The 20832-nt window shown below is 43.6% G+C and overlaps 2 protein-coding genes across 2 annotated transcripts in view; both read left to right on the top strand.

The window, feature by feature from the left end:
- The window catches only part of LOC122935208 (zinc finger protein 397-like), a 1371324-nt gene that overhangs the window by 812518 nt on the left and 537974 nt on the right, over positions 1 to 20832 (top strand). The window lies entirely within an intron of this gene.
- LOC122933845 (oocyte zinc finger protein XlCOF22-like) lies at positions 1684 to 20656 on the top strand. Its single transcript, XM_044288919.1, has 5 exons — positions 1684 to 1739; positions 2359 to 2514; positions 2598 to 2721; positions 18474 to 20004; positions 20040 to 20656. The coding sequence occupies exons 2-4, from the start codon at positions 2371 to 2373 to the stop codon at positions 19802 to 19804; spliced, it is 1599 nt and encodes a 532-aa protein (XP_044144854.1). The 5' UTR covers positions 1684 to 1739; positions 2359 to 2370; the 3' UTR covers positions 19805 to 20004; positions 20040 to 20656.

The raw sequence follows: 20832 nt of genomic DNA, 5'->3' as shown, positions 1-20832 counted from the left end.
TAGAGATCCACAGCTCAGATGGGAGAATCTGTCCACAGAACAACTATTAGTCGTCTACTCCACAAATCTGGCCACAAGCCATGTAGGAGACATAGCAAACATGTGGAAGAAGGTGCTCTGGTCAGAGGAGACCAAAGATGAACCTTTTGGCATAAATGCAAAACACTATGTGTGGCAGAAACTGACCCTGCATGTCCCCCTGAACACACCCTGGGGGGAGGCTTTTCTTCAGCAGGGACAGGGAAGCTGGTCAGAGATGATGGGAAGATGGATGGAGCTAAATACAGGGCGATCCTGGAGGAAAACCTGGTAGAGGCTGCAGAAGACCTGAGGCTGGGGCCGTGGTTCACCTTCCACAGGACAACAACCCTCAACATCCAGCCAGAGCTACAATGGAAGGGTTTAGATGAAAGCATCTTCATGTGTTAGAACGGCCCAGTCACCGTCCAGATCTCATTGAGAACCCGTGACAAGACCTGAGAATTGCTGCTCACAGACGCTCTCCATCCAATCTGACTGAGCGCGAGCTCTTCTGCACAGAGGAACGGGCAAAGACTTCAGCCTCTAGATGTGCAAAGCTGGTAGAGACAGACCCCAAAAGACTGCAGCGAAAGGTGGTCCGACAAAGTACTGACTCCGGGGGCTGAAGACAAACGCACGCCGCACTGTCCAGATCCCTGGGAAAACCCGCTCTCCTCTTCTTCTCGCCTCACACAGACTTGGACTTCTCACAGAAAATCCCAGTTTGTGGTGTAATGTGAGGAAACGGGGAAAAGCTCATTGGGTGTGAATACTTTCTCAAGGCCCTGTGTGTGTACAGCAGGGGACGAGCATGGCTACAGCGGCTGCGCAGTGCGGAGGGAGTGGTCCTGGCACCGGCAGAATACAGACGGCTGTGAGAAAGGCACAACTCTTCCCGATGGTCCGGACACTGGCGCCTGAGGTGACGCATCACTGAGGTCAGAGAGCAAGGAAAATGACAGACCATCAGGGGTTAACGGCCGGATTACACTGGCTGAGGGGAGCACTACAACACTCCGCCCCCTGCACTGATCACATGGCAGTGACGTCATCACAGGTCCTTCTTCCACAGCTTCTTTCCACTGTTGAGCTCCGCCCCCTGCACTGATCACATGACAGTGACATCATCATAGGTCTTTCCTGCATAACTTCTTTCCATTGCTGAGCTCCGCCTCCTACACTGGTCACATGGTAATCATCACCACATCGCTACTACTAAGCTCCGCCCCCTGCTCTGATCACATGACAGTGACATCATCCCAGGTCCTTCTCTACCACTTCTCTCCACTGCTGAGCTCCGCCCCCTGCACTGATCACATGACAGTGACATCATCCCAGGTCCTTCAGCTCTTGCAGTGCAGCAGATACAGAGCAGGTCCTGGTCGGTAGTCACTGCTGTGGTGTCTGGAGCCTCTTCTTCTCTCTGGTATCAGCCATTTCTCCAGAATCCCCCTTTATCCCCGGTGCTGGGGGCTCTGAGAAGCGGGGTCTCTCCAGGAGCAGTAAGTGCGGTTCTGGATCTCACTAATGCTCTTGTCCCTGGAGGATTTCCAGCCTCTCCTCTCCTCTCCTCATAAAGGCGCCTGCAGTACTACAAGCCTCCAGCTCCTCCAGGTCTCTCCTCTTCTCCTGAATGACCACCAAGGATGGACAGGAAGGAGATCAGCAGAAGAATATTAGACCTCACCTTGGAGATCATCTCCCTGCTGAGCGGAGAGGTAAACTTTTCTAGATTTCTCTCCTCTTTATTGTATTCTGTAACAAGTCAGACATCGGGAAGGAGAATCCATCATAGGAAGTGATAGAAAGAGTCCAGGGTCCTGGAGAACGGCCTCCAGACCTTCCAAGTGATGGAGAACCTGAAGATCAGCCACCAGTATGGTCAGTGATGTATCATGGAGACCAATAGTCATGTTGTAGGAGCCATGAGAAGGTAAGTAGGCACGTTGTACCCAGGAGGAGAGGAAGCAGAGGAGGAGATGGCCGGAGTGTGGCCTGGAGGGAGGATTTCTACCACTAGTCTGACATCTAGATGATACTGGACTATAACAAGGAGGCCTCCACTACATCTAGAGGAAAGAAGGTTTCTCTACCAACATAGAAGAGGGGTTTTTACTGTAAGAGCAGTGAGACTATGGAGCTCTCTGCCAGAAGAAGGAGTCATGGGGGATTCTCTAGAAGAGTCCAGAAGGGGCCTGGAGGTCTGGAGGGTAATAATATTCCAGCTTCTAGTGACTAGATTACTGGAGATGGGGCCATGATCCAGGGAGGGATTCTGAGTGTAGATCTGGAGTCAATAAATAATTTCTTTCCCTAAGTGTCTCTCTCCATCCATAGGATTACACCATAATGAAGAAGACATCGGAGGAGACTCCCATCATCCATGAGTCAGGTGGATGGAGCAGGACCCCCATCACAGAGCCTCCCCACCTGATACATGAGCAGAAGATCCTAGAACTCACCCACAAGATGATGGAGCTGCTGACTGGAGAGGTGACATTGCTGGGAATGCTGGGAAATTCTCCAGTAACAGCACTGGAGGGGTCTGGGTGATGACGGTGTCATTGTGTTGTCAGGTTCCTGTAAGGTGTCAGGATGTGGCGGTCTATTTCTCCATGGAGGAGTGGGAGTATGTAGAAGGACACAAGGATCTGTACAAGGAGGCCATGATGGAGGCTCCCCGGCCTCTGACATCACCAGGTAAGAGGAGACGAGGTGAGAAGAGGCCGTGTATGCTGGAGTCTCCTCCCCGCATGTTTGTTGGTTTCTGGCATTACAGTGGTTGGCTGGCCGGCTATATAGCACCCGATGACACGGGGTTCGGCTCAGTCTTAGTCGGGGCGAGCTGCAGCAGAAGGGGCAGATAGTGTAGGGGCAGGAATAGTTTTTTAGGCAGGGTTTAGTGTAGAAAGTTGTTAGAGACCCAGAAGTCCTTTTAAGGACGATTGTTTTATCTGCTGCAATTTATATTATTAGCGCCACCTGCAGTAAACTGCCTGTAATTGTTTGGCCGCTGCTGACAGAGACACGACCTCTGCTACATCTGCTGTGTTACATTTCTGCATCCTAAGTGTCTGTGACATTCAGTGTAATCTTCCTTATGGCCAGTGTTATAGCGGCTCAACCTAAATACCAAAACCGGACAGGTGCTCCCCCCTAGGTGTCCCCAATACCACAGTAGAGAAAAAAAGATGATGTACAGATGAGGGTCTCTCTATAGCCGGCAATACATGGACTAGCGCAATCCTCTAAGGACCATACGATTAATAATATCACATTGTGACTAAACCCCTGTTTTAGGAATGTCCAGATTCTTGTATTTCGTCTGCTGTTCATGTACTTAACCCTATTTCGCCCTTTAAATGTACACAAACCACCTCATCTGCCTGTGACGCAGTTAGCGGACACAATGGACATTAGCGAACACAATGGCTATTGCCGGGGACACAATCCACAAACACAATGGATATTGCCGGGGACACAATCCACAAACACAATGGATATTGCCGGGGACACAATCCACAAACACAATGGATATTGCCGGGGACACAATCCACAAACACAATGGATATTGCCGGGGACACAATCCACAAACACAATGGATATTGCCGGGGACACAATCCACAAACACAATGGATATTGCCGGGGACACAATCCACAAACACAATGGATATTGCCGGGGACACAATCCACATACACAATGGATATTGCCTGTGACACAATCCACATACACAATGGGCATTGCCTTTTACACAATCCACAAACACAATGGGCATTGCCGGGGACACAATCCACAAACACAATGGATATTGCCTGTGACATAATCCACAAACACAATGGATATTGCCTGTGATACATTTAGCAAACACAATGGTCTGGGTCATCGACCTCATGGAACTATGTCCGGCCCCTTTATCCAATTATCTCCAGGATAGAGAGGAGAGATGTTACTGTTCATGTGGGAGTGTGTCATATCTTACTGTATATTGATTGGTCACTGTATTTCGTGGGCCTGTTCCCCACAAGGGCCCCGTGGCAGTAACCCTTGCTGAGGACTTGATAAAAGGCTGAGCTGTGGCCATCAAAAAAGTTGATAGTTTTTACCCCCTTCCTGAAGTCCTGGATCCTGTTTGTGGGGGATTGGGAGCTGTATATTCTCAACACCTTCGGATTTACTTGGATTTCGGGAGACGCTGTTCGGATTTACTCAGCTGGAGTGTAAGATATCCGTAACACACACCATCACAGCGCACATCGATTATAATAAAACCTAAATAATAATAAATCCATAGAAAAAACAATATTATATTTAAAGCATAGAATAAATGGCCGCATAAGATAGATATAAAATGCTGTATACACAATCTATATACCCGCTATAATAGTGCTATCCGTATATAGGCTTTAAACCGCAGCCTATACTGGTGGCGTAGTATATAACACAATGGATGGTCCAACTGAATAAGTGGTCCCTTATCCTGGGACATAACGCGGTATGTATACTTATATTTTATATATTCATTGATGTCCAAAATCTTCATACATAGGGTGAAGTCCTCCAAAATACCATATAGTAGAGGAGGGTCACTGCTTGTAATTGTTTGTCCTGCAGACCTTACTAATCGGGAAAATTCTGATATCTGGACCGTTTGGCATGTAATTTGAGACAAAATATATACAGACAGGTCCATAAATATTGGGACATGGACACAATTCTAACATTTTTGGCTCTATACACCACCACAATGGAGGTGAAATGAAACGAACAAGATGTGCTTTACCTGCAGACTGTCAGCTTTACCTGCAGACTGTCAGCTTTACCTGCAGACTGTCAGCTTTACCTGCAGACTGTCAGCTTTACCTGCAGACTGTCAGCTTTAACATCAGGTGAACGGTGCAGAAATTACAGCAGTTTGCATCTGTGCCTTCCACTTGTTAAGGGACCAGAAGTAATGGGACAATTGTCTTCTCGGCTGTTCCATGGCCGGTGTGTGTTATTCCCTCATTATCCCAATTACAATGAGCAGATAAAAGGTCCAGAGGTCATTTCCAGTCTGCTATCTGCATTTGGAATCTGTTGCTCTCAACTCTCAAGATGAGATCCAAAGAGCTGTCACTATCAGTGAAGCCATCATTAGGCTGAAAAAACACAACAAACCCATCAGAGAGATAGCAAAAACATCAGGCGCGGCCAAAACAATTGTTTGGAACATTCTTGAAAAGAAGGAACGCACCGGTGAGCTCAGCAACACCAAAAGACCCAGAAGACCACGGAAAACAACTGTGGTGGATGAGCGAAGAATTTTTTCCCTGGTGAAGAAAATACTCTTCACAACAGTTGGCCGGATCAAGAACACTCTCCAGGAGGTAGGTGGATGTGTGTCAAAGTCAACAATCAAGAGAAGACTTCACCAGAGTGAATACAGAGGGTTCACCACAAGATGGAAACCATTGATGAGCCTCAAAAACAGGAAGGCCAGATTAGAGTTTGCCAAACGACATCTAAAAAAGCCTTCACAGTTCTGGAACAACATCCTATGGACAGATGAGACCAAGATCAACTTGTACCAGAGTGATGGGAAGAGAAGAGTATGGAGAAGGAAAGGAGCTGCTCATGATCCTAAGCATACCACCTCATCAGTGAAGCATGGTGGTGGTAGTGTCATGGCGTGGGCATGTATGGCGGCCAATGGAACTGCTTCTCTTGTGTTTATTGATGATGTGACTGCTGACAGAAGCAGCAGGATGAATTCTGAAGGGTTTCGGGCAATATTATCTGCTCATATTCAGCCAAATGCTTCAGAACTCATTGGACGGCGCTTCACAGTGCAGATGGACAATGACCCAAAGCATACTGCAAAAGCAACCAAAGAGTTTAAGGGAAAGAGGTGGAATGTTCTGCAATGGCCGAGTCAATCCCCGGACCTGAATCCGATTGAGCTGCATTTCACTTGCTGAAGACAAAACTGAAGGGAAAATGCCCCAAGAACAAGCAGGAGCTGAAGACAGTTGCAGTAGAGGCCGGGCAGAGCAGCACCAGGGATGAGACCAGCGTCTGGTGATGTCTGTGCGTTCCAGACTTCAGGCTGTAATTGACTGCAAAGGATTTGCAACCAAGTATTAAAAAGTGAACGTTTGATTTATGATTATTATTCTGTCCCATTACTTTTGGTCCCTTGACAAGTGGGAGGCACAGATGCAACTGCTGTAATTCCTGCACCGTTCACCTGATTTAGATGTAAATACCTCAGATTACAGCTGACAGTCTGCAGGTAAAGCTGACAGTCTGCAGGTAAAGCTGACAGTCTGCAGGTAAAGCTGACAGTCTGCAGGTAAAGCTGACAGTCTGCAGGTAAAGCACATCTAGTTCGTTTCATTTCACATCCATTGTGGTGGTGTATAGAGCCAAAAATGGTAGAATTGTGTCCATGTCCCAATAGTTATGGACCTGACTGTATATGGTTGTATATACAGTCATGTGAAAAAATTAGGACACCCTTTGAAAGCATGTGGTTTTTTGTAACATTTTTAATAAAAGGTTATTTCATCTCCGTTTCAACAATACAGAGAGATTAAAGTAATCCAACTAAACAAAGAAAACTGAAGAAAAGTCTTTTCAAGATCTTCTGTAAATGTCATTCTACAAAAATGCCTATTCTAACTGAGGAAAAAGATAGGACACCCTCACATGTATTCCCTCTTAAATTGGCTCAGATCTCACACAGGTATATCACACCAGGTGCACATAATTAGTAGATCGTTACTCTGCATGTTGAATGAGGCTTGCCCTATTTAAACCTCAGACATTTAGTTTGGTGTGCTCCTGACTGTTGAAGTGAGAGTGAGCACCATGGTGAGAGCAAAAGAGCTGTCAGAGGACTTCAGAAAAAAGATTGTAGCAGCCTATGAGTCTGGGAAGGGATTTAAAAAGATCTCAAAAGATTTTGAAATCAGCCATTCCACTGTCCAGAAGATAGTCTACAAGTGGAGGGCTTTCAAAACAACTGCCAACATGCCCAGGACTGGTCGCCCCAGCAAGTTCACCCCAAGAGCAGACCGCAAGATGCTAAAAGAGGTCTCCAAAAACCCTAAAGTGTCATCTCGAGAACTACAGCAGGCTCTGGCTACTGTTGATGTAGAAGTACATGCCTCTACAATCAGAAAGAGACTGTACAAGTTTAACTTGCATGGGAGGTGTGCAAGGAGGAAACCTTTGCTTTCCAAGAGAAACATCGAGGCCACACTGACATTTGCCAGAGATAAAGTTGACAAAGACCAGGACTTCTGGAATAATGTTCTTTGGACAGATGAGTCCAAAATTGAATTATTTGGACACAACAGCAGAGGACATGTTTGGTGTAAACCAAACACAGCATTCCAAGAAAAGAACCTCATACCAACTGTGAAGCATGGAGGTGGAAGTGTCATGGTTTGGGGCTGCTTTGCTGCAGCAGGACCTGGTCAGCTCACCATCATAGAATCCACGATGAATTCTACTGTGTATCAGAAGGTGCTTGAAGAACATGTGAGACCATCAGTTAGAAAATTAAAGCTGAAGCGGAACTGGACCATGCAACATGACAATGAGCCAAAACATACTAGTAAATCAACCAAAGATTGGCTGAAAAAGAAGAAATGGAGAGTCCTGGAATGGCCAAGTCAAAGTCCAGATTTGAATCCCATTGAGATGCTGTGGGGTGACTTGAAAAGGGCTGTACGTGCAAGAAACCCCTCAAACATCTCACAGCTGAAAAAGTTCTGCATTGAGGAGTGGGGTAAAATTTCCTCAGACCGATGTCGAAGACTGGTAGATGGCTACAAGAACCGTCTCACTGCAGTTATTTCAGCCAAAGGAGGTAACACTCGCTATTAGGGGCAAGGGTGTCCTATCTTTTTCCTCAGTTAGAATAGGCATTTTTGTAGAATGACATTTACAGAAGATCTTGAAAAGACTTTTCTTCAGTTTTCTTTGTTTAGTTGGATTACTTTAATCTCTCTGTATTGTTGAAACGGAGATGAAATAACCTTTTATTAAAAATGTTACAAAAAACCACATGCTTTCAAAGGGTGTCCTAATTTTTTCACATGACTGTAGTACGTTACCAGTCCCGTATTGTAGCTGTTTGGCCGCTCGGTATCCGTGCTCCTTGACCGGAGCCGTCACGGAAGCACACTCATTCGTTGTACTGCAAGAACCTTTGCGGCGTCCCAAGTGGTCCGTAAGCCTCCCCGTGGCATCCCACGTGACCGAGGCTGTGTGCGTTGATTGGCTTCCAAGGTCCTAGAGTCTGGGATTTATTACAGAGCGGCTGAGTATTCTCCAATTTTCTTTAACAAAGTCCACGATTAATGCAATATGTCCGAGCTGGCTCCGCTCAATATTATCCCTCACTGTTCTGTACCAGACGCGTTTCGGGGTCACAACTACCCCTTCCTCAGTGGGGGTCTCAAAGCTGCTTTTATATGGTGCATTGCTTACTGGGACAGTGAGAGATCTTTAAAATGTGGACCTTAATTCCTGTATGGAGCCGAATTCTAGACCATCCCTATCCTTAGTTATGTTCAAAATCTTAGGGTATGACAGAGATCCCCATTTCTTATATTTAGGATCCGTCTTATCAGTTCATAGACCATCTTAAGTAGAAATATATAGTCAGGTATATATGATGATCGCCATTCTACTCGTACAAAGGCTAACTTCATTCATACGATAAGAAATATATATTGTTATAATTTATATAAAATAATATATACACATAAAAACCCAGACGCGGTTGTCTTGCGTTTTTGCTGCGTTTGTTACTCTTTTACTAGCAAACAAGTAATAGAACATAACCATTCCCACTTGAGATTTTTCTTAGCTAGTATGACCTTGAAATACATGTTGTAAGGCGTTATTGTAGACTGGGGGCGCTGGTCTGCCGGGGAAGGGAGATCGGAGTGCTGATAAGCAGCCGGACGCCGATGTCCCGTCCCCAACAGGCCCTCGCCCCAGAATTATAGAAATCCAATCAATTCCATTTCGGCATTTAAGCCTCTTGGAATCAAAGTAACAAAGTATAATATATTCTCAGGAGGATTGAACCCGGGAGCCACTGTCACGCTTGTCTCCTACAGCCAAACCTCCACGTGTAGAGCAGATCTCCATCAGTACATGTGGTCTCCTCCGTCACTGAAAGGAGCGCCATTCCAGTCACCTCCACCTTCAGCAATCACAGGCCCTGTGTTATTAGCAGCCACACTACAGAGCTCTAGTGACCCCCTGTCTCCGGAGGACACCGGCTCCTGTAGTCCTGCTCCCAATAAACCTGTTGAGACACAGGAGCTTGCATCAAACTTTCATCTTATCGGCCGGTCACTGGAAATATTTCCTCCTCACTCATGCTGTGGGGGGTGAATTACTTTCCATGATACCGGGCAAAGCCTTATTCTTGCTCCCTAGAAATGGTGATTAATGGAATTAGTTCAGTTCATCTCCCAAACAGATTTGTATCTAGGTTTTCTCCACCAGACGACCGATCTAAATCCATCAATGTCCAAGTCTCTTCCACCTGCTGTAAAGAATGAAAGCCGAGTCTCTGGAAGAAAGAGCCGTTCACAGCCTGGAATTTTTTATGTTCTTTATTACTGGATTAGTTTGAGGTTTAGCAGAAGGTTGGTGAGGAGCAGAACATTGTTATTTAGGCCCCGGTCACTAAACCTAGTGAAGGAGCTGAGAAAAGAGTCTGATCTATAGACAGATCTACAGGAGGCCATGTATTCAGTCACTGTATGCTTGTGTCTCCACAGGTGGATCCAGGAGGAGAAATCCCCCCGAGAGATGTCCCCGTCCTCTGTATTCCCAGGACTGTCCAGAGGAGAAGCTCCCAGAGAACCATCAGGTAGATGGAGCTGAGCCCTATACACATCTATATAGGGGGGGTCCTGCAGTCATAGAGGGGTCATAGATGGTGGGGGTCTCTTATGTGGATCTGTTAGATTTCCCACCTGTCTGCTGTATTGTCCTGAATTGTTACAGATGACAAATCAGGGGGAAGATGTGACTGATATTAAAGTGGAGGATGAAGAAGAGCGGATGATGGGCGATCCCCCGTGTAAGAGTGAGGTGGAGGAGGACATTCCAGTCCATGTGACCACAGGTATGGAATAATGAATGGAGGAAGGGAATTGGGAGGTTTTGGGAGCCATTGGCTACTGAACTGAAAAATTTTGTCGCCAAATTTAAATACATATAATTATACTGTATATTACATGTAGCCTGCAATACACTGTATATTATATTATATATATATATAGCCTAATACGCTGTATATTATACATATATAGCCTGCAATACACTATAATATATATAGCCTGTAATACACTGTACAAGATATATATATAGCCTGTAATACACTGTATACTATATATAGCCTGTAATACACTGTATACTATATATATAGCCTGTAATACACTGTATACTATATATATAGCCTGTAATACACTGTATACTATATATATAGCCTGTAATACACTGTATACTATATATATAGCCTGTAATACACTGTATACTATATATAGCCTGTAATACACTGTATACTATATATATAGCCTGTAATACACTGTATACTATATATATAGCCTGTAATACACTGTATACTGTATATAGCCTATACTAGCAGAAGGACCCGGCTTCGCACGGGTATATTTCATTTTATGTTTCCGTGGCGTAAAAAGATAATCGTCATTTTCCCCCATAACAGTGACCTCTACAGTACCCGCCCCTTTAACAATGACCTCCACAGTGCCCGCACCTTTAATAGTGACTTTCACAGTGACCGCCCCTTTAACAGTAACTTTCACGGTGCCCGTCCCTTTAACAGGAACCTTCATAGCACCTGCCCCTTTAATCACAGTAACCTCCACAGTGCCCGCCCCTTTAATAACAGTGACCTCCACACAAGTTTCCCTGCAGGGTGTCCGCAGTCTGACTGCCCATAGATATCTCCGAGATCCCCTGGAAGGGGCTAACCATCGGGCCGCTGCTCTGCTCTAGAAGTGGCCTGATGCTTGAAGGGTAAACTGAGGGAGGGAGCTCCCTCCCCCATCGGGCCGCTGCGCTCTGGCAGCGTCCGATGGTTACCATGGCAACCGGGCGCCTTCACTGGCATCCGGCTTGGTGTGATATATCGAAGCCTGACCAGACTTCTGCTAAAGGCAGCCGCCTGATCAGGCTCAGTGTGAGATCAATACACTGCAGTACACTATATAGTATATTGTAATCCATCAGACCCACTGGATCTTCAAGAACCAAGTGGGTCTGGGTCCAATAAAAAAATTAAATAAAAAAACCTTCCTATATCCACACATAATTGGTTAAAAAAAACACTAAACATGTTTGGTATTGCCGCGTCCGTAAGGACCTGATCTATAAAAGGATCATGTTACTTTTACTTAATGGTAAACACCATAAAAAGAAAAACTATGATGGAATTGCAATTTTGCCCACCGCACTTCCCAAAAAATGGTATAAAAAGGGATCAATAAATTCATATGTATCCAAAATTAGCACCAATCAAACCGTGACCTCATCCCACAAAAAATGAGACCCTACATAAGCCAATCATCCAAAAAATATGGCTTTCAGAAAATGGAGACACAGAAACATGATATCTTTTTTCAAACATGCTTTTATTAAATAAAATAAAGTAAAAAAAAAAAAATGCACAACATGACAAAAAAAAAGCTTTTATTGTGTAAAAAAAAATAAAAATAAATGCACATATTAGGCATAGGCATTGTCTGTAACAACCTGCTGTGATCCAACCCGTCTGATAAACGCTGTAAAAAAAATAAAATAAAAAATTTGCCAAAAAAGCAAATTTTTTTATCACCTTACATTACAAAAAGTCTAATACCAAGCGATTAAAATATTCATATGTGCCCCAAAATGGCACCAATCAAACCATCATCTCTTGGAGCAAAAAATGAGCCCCTGCCTAAGACAATCTCCCCCAAAAATATATATGGTTTTCAGAGAATTGAAACACAAAAACATTTTTTTGATAAACATTTTTATTGTGTAAATCCAAAATAAAATAGAAAAAATAGTCTTATTAGGTGTCGCCGCATCGTTACGACCTGCTCTATAAAAATATCACATTACCTACTCTGTCAGGTGAACATTGTAAAAAATACTAATAATGACTGTGACAGAACAGCCATTTTTTGGTTACCTTGCCTCATAAAAAGAGTCATATACACACAATGCACAACTTCCTCTAGCAAAAGAATTCTATACTGCAGGAATAACCCTAATAATAACATGCCCCCCCGCACCGCTCACACCAGCGCGCAGACCAATCAGGACACTGCGCTCAACATGCCGCCTGCACCGCCCACACCTGCGCGCCGATGAGAGGCTCCGTCAGCATATCCTCTCCATTAGGCCCAACCACAGGTTTACTGACCCAACCTCACAGGGAGCTATCCGGATCTGGAATCCAGATGTGTGAATCTGGTCTTAGTCAGAGGCAGCTGATTTAATAATAGCGCTTTCTCTTAAAGAGACAGCAGCTTAATGTCATTGGTTGCTTCTTTCTGTCCCTGTGTCCCGGCTTCAAGTCCTCTGCGGAGCTCAGCTGCTCCTTTGCCCTGTCCAGGTCCTGCGGTGGTCTCCTTTATGGCTGGTGTCACGCACCTCCACTGGCAGCTAACTAACCACCAAAACCCCTGCATCTCCCAGATCACTGAAGGGCAGGTTGTCTCTTTTCTGCATCTGACCGCATGGCTCTCCCTGCATTTGTATTTATTCCGTCTTGGGAAATACGAACGTGGAGTTAACCCTTCCCTGCCACCAATGGTTAACAGACTACAGTGCAATATACAACATATAAAGTGTGTTCCTACTGTACAGAGTGCGGTTCTCCAGTAATTAGTGCGATTATCTTCAGGGCTCCACACCTACAAAACTTATCTGAGGTGGCAGAACAGGGTCACCTGTGACATCCCTAATACACGTACCTGCTATGGCCACGGGGTGTCTCATCCACAGCGATGCACTTACAGCAGCTTAAAGTCACATACTCTGGGATATCACATCACATGTATCATACACGGTGCAGGAAGAAATAACAGCATGTACGTGTAAACATGAGATGAATGTGATGCTGGCGTGTCCTCAGGAGCAGTCACATCACCGCTCATCTAGGGTGGGAACCGGGTCAGCGGTCACACACAGCAAGAGAATGCTGTACAGAAGCCCCTATCTCTATCCCTTCTATGTTCGCGTGTTGTCTGATCGTCTGAGAAAAAGGTTCTATGGTAAGAACAAATATTAAAGGAGACCACGAACACCCTTGGTGGGTTCCATTTGTTATGTCAAATGAGTCAGACAACGTACCATTCGCCAACACTCTGGCCGACGGGGCCGAATAAAGTGATTTAATTGCGTGAAGGATGTGTCCATTGGATCCCAAATGATCTAATACAGAAAAAGCAAATTAGCAATTAATGCGGTCAAATGCCTTCTCGGCCTCCATGGCCACTAACAGTGATGGGCATCGTGTTCTTTCTGCTCGGTCTTTGAGGTTTAATAGGCGTCTAGAGTTGTCCGACGCCTGCCTGTTTTTACCAAACCCAGCTTGGTCTGGATGTATAATGCTGGGGAGAACTTTGTCTATTCTTGAGGCTATGAGTTTGGAGAATAGGTTTATGTCAGTATTAAGGAGGGATATCGGGCGAAAGTTTTGTGGAGAGGTTGGGTCTTTTCCGGGTTTAGGGAGGGTTACTATAGTAGCTGTTAACATTTCTTTATCAAATGCACCTGTCTCGGTCACCTCCGAGAACATTTCTAGTAGGTGGGGAGATAGTATATTTCCATATGTGTTGGATAGGCCATCAGGTCCAGGTGCCTTATGCAAGGGGAGGGTTTTGATAATATGTAGTATTTATTTTTCTGTTATGAGAGAGATAAGTGCTCGTATCTGGTCGGGTGACAATTTCCGGAGCGATATTTTGCTTAAGAATGAGGGAATAACACACACCCGGCCATGGGAAAGCTGAGAAGCCAATTGTCCCATTACTTTTGGTCCCATAACAAGTGGGAGGCACAGATGCAAACTGCTGTAATTCCTGCACCGTTCACCTGATGTGGATGTAAATCCCTCAGATTACAGCTGACAGTCTGCAGGTAAAGCCGACAGTCTGCAGGTAAAGCTGACAGTCTGCAGGTAAAGCCGACAGTCTGCAGGTAAAGCATCTTGTTTGTTTCATTTCAAATACATTGTGGTGGTGTATAGGGCCAAAAATGTTAGAATTGTGTCGATGTCCCAATATTTATGGACCTGGCTGTATATGCCTTGTGTGCATTCCAGAGTGTGGTATGTTTGGTAACCGTTCCGGAGTTTAGTTGAAAATATTCATTTACGGCTTTTTGTATTTCTACCTTATAGGAGGTGTGTGCCATTAAAAACGCATTGTCCCTCCACATACATGTAGCAGGCTGAGTGCGGGTTTCTGGTAATGGTAATGGCTGCCTGATGATAGGACCACGTAATTGTTTCAATTGTGGAAGAGGAGACATTCTGAAGGATAATCTTGTCGTCCAAAAACATATCTATCCTAGAGTATGTGCTGAATGGGTGGAAGAAAAAGGTGTAATCTTTATCAGGGCCGTGTTGTATACGCCAAATGTCGTATATCTGTTGTCTGTGTATTAGTCATGCTATTGTGTCGGTCCTCCAGTTAGAAGTGGAGGTGATGTCCCATGTTGTATCTGCGATGGTGTTAAAATTTCCACATATTATCAGATGGCCTTGTCTTACTTTGTGTATTTTTTTAAACACTCTATTGAGAAAGTGTATTTGTCTGCGGTTTGGGGCGTATACTGTAACCAGCGTATATTTGACATTGGTAATAAATCCTACCAGTATAAGGTATCTTCCTTTAGGATCAATCGTAATAGAAATCATAGAAAAGGTAATGTTGTTCTTAATGGCCAGTAGGACTCCCCTTTGCTTTTTTTTCGTAATGTGCTTGGTAGATCTGCGAGTATTGAGGGTGTTTAATTCTATGAGCGTCTTTCTGTGTGATGTGTGTTTCCTGTGCACAAAATGTGTCTGATTTTGAGGATAGTGCCTCTTTCCACATCAGGGAACGCTTATAAGGGCTATTAAGTCCCTTAACGTTGAAGGAAGCTATCTTAATCACCATCTTGTAAAGTGCAATAGCTGTACCATCGAGTTGGCACTATAAGTGCATATGTTGGGAAGGAGATGTTCGAGAGGCTGAGAGGGTCCTCCGAGTGAGCCACAGACCTGAACTGGAGGAGAGAGGGAGGCCAAGTCCTAAAAAAGAAAAAAAAGAAGAAGAAAGTACACAAACCAGTACGGATCAAAATGTGAACATAGTATGAGGTTCCACTTGTCATGTGGAGCCTTCTCTTGGGCTTAGGTATCTTCTGTTCTGAAGACGCCATATCACATGTGGGCAGTTAAATTGGCTACTAGTAACTAAATTGAGAACAAGTAACCTGAGCTAACTAGTAGAACGTTCTGGCACTTATCGCAGCATAACAATACAATTAACCAGGTGTCCCGGGTCGTGACCGTTCTTAGGAACTCATTTGTATAGAGATGTCTTCCACTCAGATCTCATTTTGACGGGTGGTTTAGGTGATGACTGTTTCGGCTGTTTCACCGTGATGTCCTGACCGGAAAGAAGCTTGATCCCATCCTGCACTGAGGAAATAGCAAATGTGGTGTTGTTACAGGTGACAATTATTTTCACAGGGAACCCCCAACGATAGAGTATGTTATATTCTCTTAACGCATCGGTTATTGGTAAAAGTTGTCTTCTTAATTTCAGGGTAGTGGCTGAAAGATCTGTGAAAATTTTTACCGATTGATAGGGAGCCTGTAGCTCTTTAATCTTGCGGGCTGCAAGGATAGCTTTTTCTTTAACATGGTAATAGTGCACTCTCGCTAAAATGTCTCTAGGGACATTTTCCGGTAAGTGTTTAGGGCGCACTATTCTGTGTCCCCTGTCAGTAGTGAGATCTATGGGGGTGTATTCTGGCACCAAAAGCAGAATTATTTTGTCAGTTCTTATTGTCAGTTCTTGCTGTGTGATTTTCTTCAGGAATGCTCCTGAACTTTATATTATTTCTTCTGGAGCGATCCTCCAGGTCTACTACCTTGGCTCTCAGTGAGGAGACTTCAACTTCCAGAGCTTGGTGTGCGTCAATCAAATTGTTGTGTGAGCCTGCAAAGTCCCCCATTTTGGCTTCTATATGGGTCACTCGGTGTTCTAGGTCGTCAACAGACGATTGTAATGGCGTTATCAACTGAGTGATGCCATGTTGTAGTGAGTGATTGGATGCCAGAAGCATTTCTTTAAGTAGGGAGCTGGAAGCTGGGACATCTGAGGTGGGGATGGAGGCAAAGCACTTTGCTAGGGCTGAATGGCTTTGTGTGCTGGGCTCAGTAGAATCGCTTACCCCTCCACCGTATTCATCTGGCTGTAAGCCCTGCTTTTGCTTTTCAGGGCTTGTGGAGGAGGACCCCCAAGATGCTCCTTCGCCGTTGTCCAAGATGGTATCCCTGTCTTCTTGGCTTTCAGGGAGTGAGGAGGTTGGTGATTCAGGGGGATCCGGGTCCCTGGTGTCTGCTGTGTCTCTCTTGTATTTATCCACCTCAAAGTAGAAGTCCAATTTGCCTTGGGACTTGAGCCCTCTTTTCCCCCTGGTCATCATGGTGGGTTGGAGATATGCTTGTGGAGACTCTGTTGTGCACGGTGTTAGCTTATGGAAGCTGCGTATGTGCCAGAGCTCTGAGCTTATACGGCCATCTTTACTCGCGGCCAAGCCACGGCCCAGCTTACACTTCTTTTGAATCACTTGCATATATCTTTACAGTCACACAGAGAAAGCTTTATCCTAACATCTCTATTTAATGTCTCCTTCACATCCTTCCATAGGTCCCATCTTTAAAGTAAACCAGGGAAGGATCCCAGCTCAGTACAATCTTTTCACCCCATCTCTGTACTATATCAGAATTAGAATTACAAACATACGGCCCAATCGCCTTCACTATATTCTTCCTTTCCTTGTTGCTGCCTCACAACCTGGTTTCTTACAGCATCCCATTCATCCAGAGAAATACCCGATTCCAGAAACAAAACTTCTCAGCTCTGACTCCTGGGAAGCATTCGATGCAGTATCCTGGATGTTCTGAAAGGCTTTGGGGGAAATTATTTTTTATTATTGCATTTTACTCATTTTGGGCTAAAAATTATTTTTCCAATTAATCTTTATAAAAAATATTGGGTCGTACTGTCCCAAAAGGGTAACTTTGTCTAGCTGTGAGAATCGTACTTTCACTTTATGCCGGTTATCTAATAAACCTTTTCTCTAATTTACTAAAACGTCATAAACACTTGTTATATAAAGATACTCCAGGACGTGATTCCAATCTGGGTAATTATTGTTAGGCGTACTTTATTTTTTTGTTCTCTCCTCACGTGGTAAAAGGGATGAAAAGTGTGGAGGGATAAAGGATGGGGTTAATAATTATGCACTATAATTATGAATTTTATTTTTGTGTATGGTAATATTATGAAAAATATAGATTTTTAAAAAAGGCCATAAACACTTACTTATTTAAGCCATGTGTTTTCAAGGTCAGAGAAGATGACTGAGTGAAAATTCAGATCCTGCTACTAGAGAATCTGAAGGCTGTACAGAGAAAAGGGCTCAACATTTTTAATAAATACTTTACTTACCCTCTGTAATTTAGGCCATACAGACAAGTATAACTGTAAATGGACTTAACACCCACCCTCTGCCCCTTCACTGGAATCTGACATGGTTTTCCCCTCTATCCTTTTATGGCTCATCCAATCAAATGCTAGCATATGTGTTATCAAATTTGGCACTTGGCAAATATGGCTCTCTGTGGTTGCCAATGATTCGTTTTCCTCTCCAACCCCACATGAACAAGTTTCCCCATATGCATCTCACTTATTTAGGAGTTATACATTTAAAGGGGATCTGTCCGCTCCAAAACACCTCCAAACTAGATTAAGCGGTGTATAGTGTAAGTGGTGCTGAGTCCAGTAATGTAATTTTTATCTTTATACTCACTTAAATCTGATGCTGTGCGCCTACAAGCCAGCAGTAAAATATTGTGAGAGGACTCCTGAGCTCATGCACATTATGGAAAGGACTCCAAGAGGAGTCCCCTTAGTACAGTCTACTGCTGGTTTGTGGACACAGCAACCCTTATACTTTTCACCACTAACTCTAGTTTGGAAGGTGATAGGCCATATCTCAGCTTGTATGCAGACGCAAGAAGGAATTCTCTTACCTGCTGGATCCACTTCTTAATTTGGCTCAAAAACTGCATTCAGGCCTAATAGAATGTTATAATTTTTTGGTTTGAAAAAAACTTGCTATCTATTTTTAATCCTAATAGGAAATCCCAATAAGAACTCTGAGGGAACCACCAAGTTACCACAAGTACAAAATGGAGCTCTCATACCACACTCTTCAAGAGAAAATCTCATTGCCGTGCTTGTATATCCAGGACTTCTCATTACAGATTTAACACGTAAACCAAGTAGTCATGGAGAATCTCCTGATCAATCACATATTGTTTCCACAAGTCCAGACCTATCATCTAATACCCCTAATCATAAAGAACCTTCTCCTGACCAATCACAAATTGTTACCACAAGTACACCACAATCACATCTTGGAACATGTAAGGAAACTCAGGCAGAACTGAAGAGATTTCCCTGTTCACACTGCGGTAAATATTTTGCCCATAAATCACATCTTATTATACATGAGAGAAGTCACACAGGAGAGAAGCCATTTCCATGTTCAGAATGTGGGAAATGTTTTACAAATAGATCAGATCTTATTAAACATCAGAAACGTCACACAGGAGAGAAGCCGTATCTATGTTCAGAATGTGGGAAATGTTTTGTTAGGAAAGCCAAACTGAGGGAACATCAGAGAGTTCACACTGGAGTGAGGCCGTATTCATGTTCAGAATGTGAGAAATCTTTTATGGAGAAATCCCATCTTATTCAACACAATAGAACCCACACAGGAGAGAAGCCATATTCATGTTCTGAATGTGGGAAATCCTTTATATGTAAATCAAGACTTGTTATACACCAGGCAGTCCACACAGGAGAGAAGCCATTTCCATGTTCAGTATGTGGGAAAAGTTTTATAGATAAATCACATCTAATTCAACACGATAGAACCCACACAGGAGAGAAGCCGTATTCATGTCCTGAATGTGTCAAATCTTTTAAATATAAATCAGATCTTGTTAAACATCAGAGAAATCACACAGGAGAGAAGCCGTATTTATGTTCAGAATGTGGGAAATGTTTTACCAATAAATCATATCTTGTTAAACATCAGAAACGTCACACAGGAGAGAAGCCGTATCCATGTTTAGAATGTGGGAAATGTTTTATTAGTAAAAGTGAACTGAGGGAACATCAGAAAGTTCACACGGGAGTGAGGCCATATTCATGTTCAGTATGTGGGAAATGTTTTACAGAGAAATCAGATCTTATTAGACATGACAGAACTCATACAGGGGAGAAGCCATATTCATGTTCTGAATGTGACAAATCCTTTATGTATAAATCAAGTCTTGTTGTACACCAGAGATATCACACAGGAGAGAAGCCGTATTCATGTTCTGAATGTGGGAAATCTTTTATTAGTAATACCAGACTCAGGGATCATCGGAGAAGTCACAGAGGAAAGAAACCATCCTGATCTTCTATATGTGAAAAATGTTTCATAAGGAAATCAAAATTTAAAACTCATCAGAAAATAAAATAAATTCCTGTGTGTAATGTCTGCAAAAGCAGATGTATAACTAGACATTAAAGGGGTTTATTGCATTTATTATGTAGGCAAAGTGAATACAAGGCACTTACTAATGTTTTTTGATTGTCCATCTTGCCTCCTTTTCTGTCTTGATTGATTTTTCCATCGTATGCACCTGCAGCTCATTTCCTGAGGTTACGGCCACTGCTGTGCTGCAGCAGAGATACAAGGCGGCTGGAAGCTGCTGCGCATGTGTGCCTATGCACCGCACCAGCCACCAGAGAGGCCGAAGGTTTTTCCTATACTGTGCCAGATTGCAGTAGTGGCCATCCCTGAATGTGTGTGGTGTGTAATGCAATGAAAAATTTAATTAAGATAGCTCAGGAGGCAATGTGGACAATCACAACACATTAGTAAGTGCCTTGTAAAAACTTTTGTCTACGTGGTAAATTTCCTAAAAGCGAGACAACCCCTTTAAACCGCCAATAAAAGGGTTTATTTTTGGATGAAATAAGCCTGGATTTGCCAAACACTCAGATTATATTTACCTGAATCTGGGATCCATGGAAGAAAAGAGGAGCAGAGAAGATGAAGTCCCCATGGACTGTATTCATACCTCCACCCACACTGCAGGAGACTCCAGAGGGACATAGTGAAGGAGGAAGGACTCCCCATGGGGACTTTTATGTAACATGTGGACATATCGATATTTGATCTTCATTCATACTGTATATAATGATAAAGGTGATGGAAATACAATAAAAACTATAATAAATAGAATTTAAAATCATTTGTTGAACAAATAAATTCCCAAATCTGCAGCTTTTTTCTGTGTCGCGCATACCTGGTGCTGCACCTTTAACATAAATGGCCTTCAGAAAGAGTTTATTATAAGTTCCCATTCACAAAAAGTAATGTAAAAGTATTTGCAAAGATGAAACTAGGAGTAGATCCAAAACAAGACGTGCAAATCT

The sequence above is a fragment of the Bufo gargarizans genome, chromosome 4 (genome assembly GCF_014858855.1).
Source record: "Bufo gargarizans isolate SCDJY-AF-19 chromosome 4, ASM1485885v1, whole genome shotgun sequence".
NCBI lineage: Eukaryota > Metazoa > Chordata > Amphibia > Anura > Bufonidae > Bufo > Bufo gargarizans.
The sequence above is the reverse complement of the archived record's forward strand: the minus strand, read 5'-3'. Positions and strand labels throughout refer to the sequence as shown.

Excerpts from the sequence above, each read along its gene's own strand:
- LOC122933845 (XM_044288919.1), top strand. The coding sequence starts at position 2,371 with ATGAAGAAGACATCGGAGGAGACTCCCATCATCCATGAGTCAGGTGGA. Across the intron at positions 2,515-2,597 it reads TGGAGCTGCTGACTGGAGAG|GTTCCTGTAAGGTGTCAGGA; the intron begins GTGACATTGCTG and ends TTGTGTTGTCAG. Across the intron at positions 2,722-18,473 it reads CCGGCCTCTGACATCACCAG|GAAATCCCAATAAGAACTCT; the intron begins GTAAGAGGAGAC and ends TAATCCTAATAG.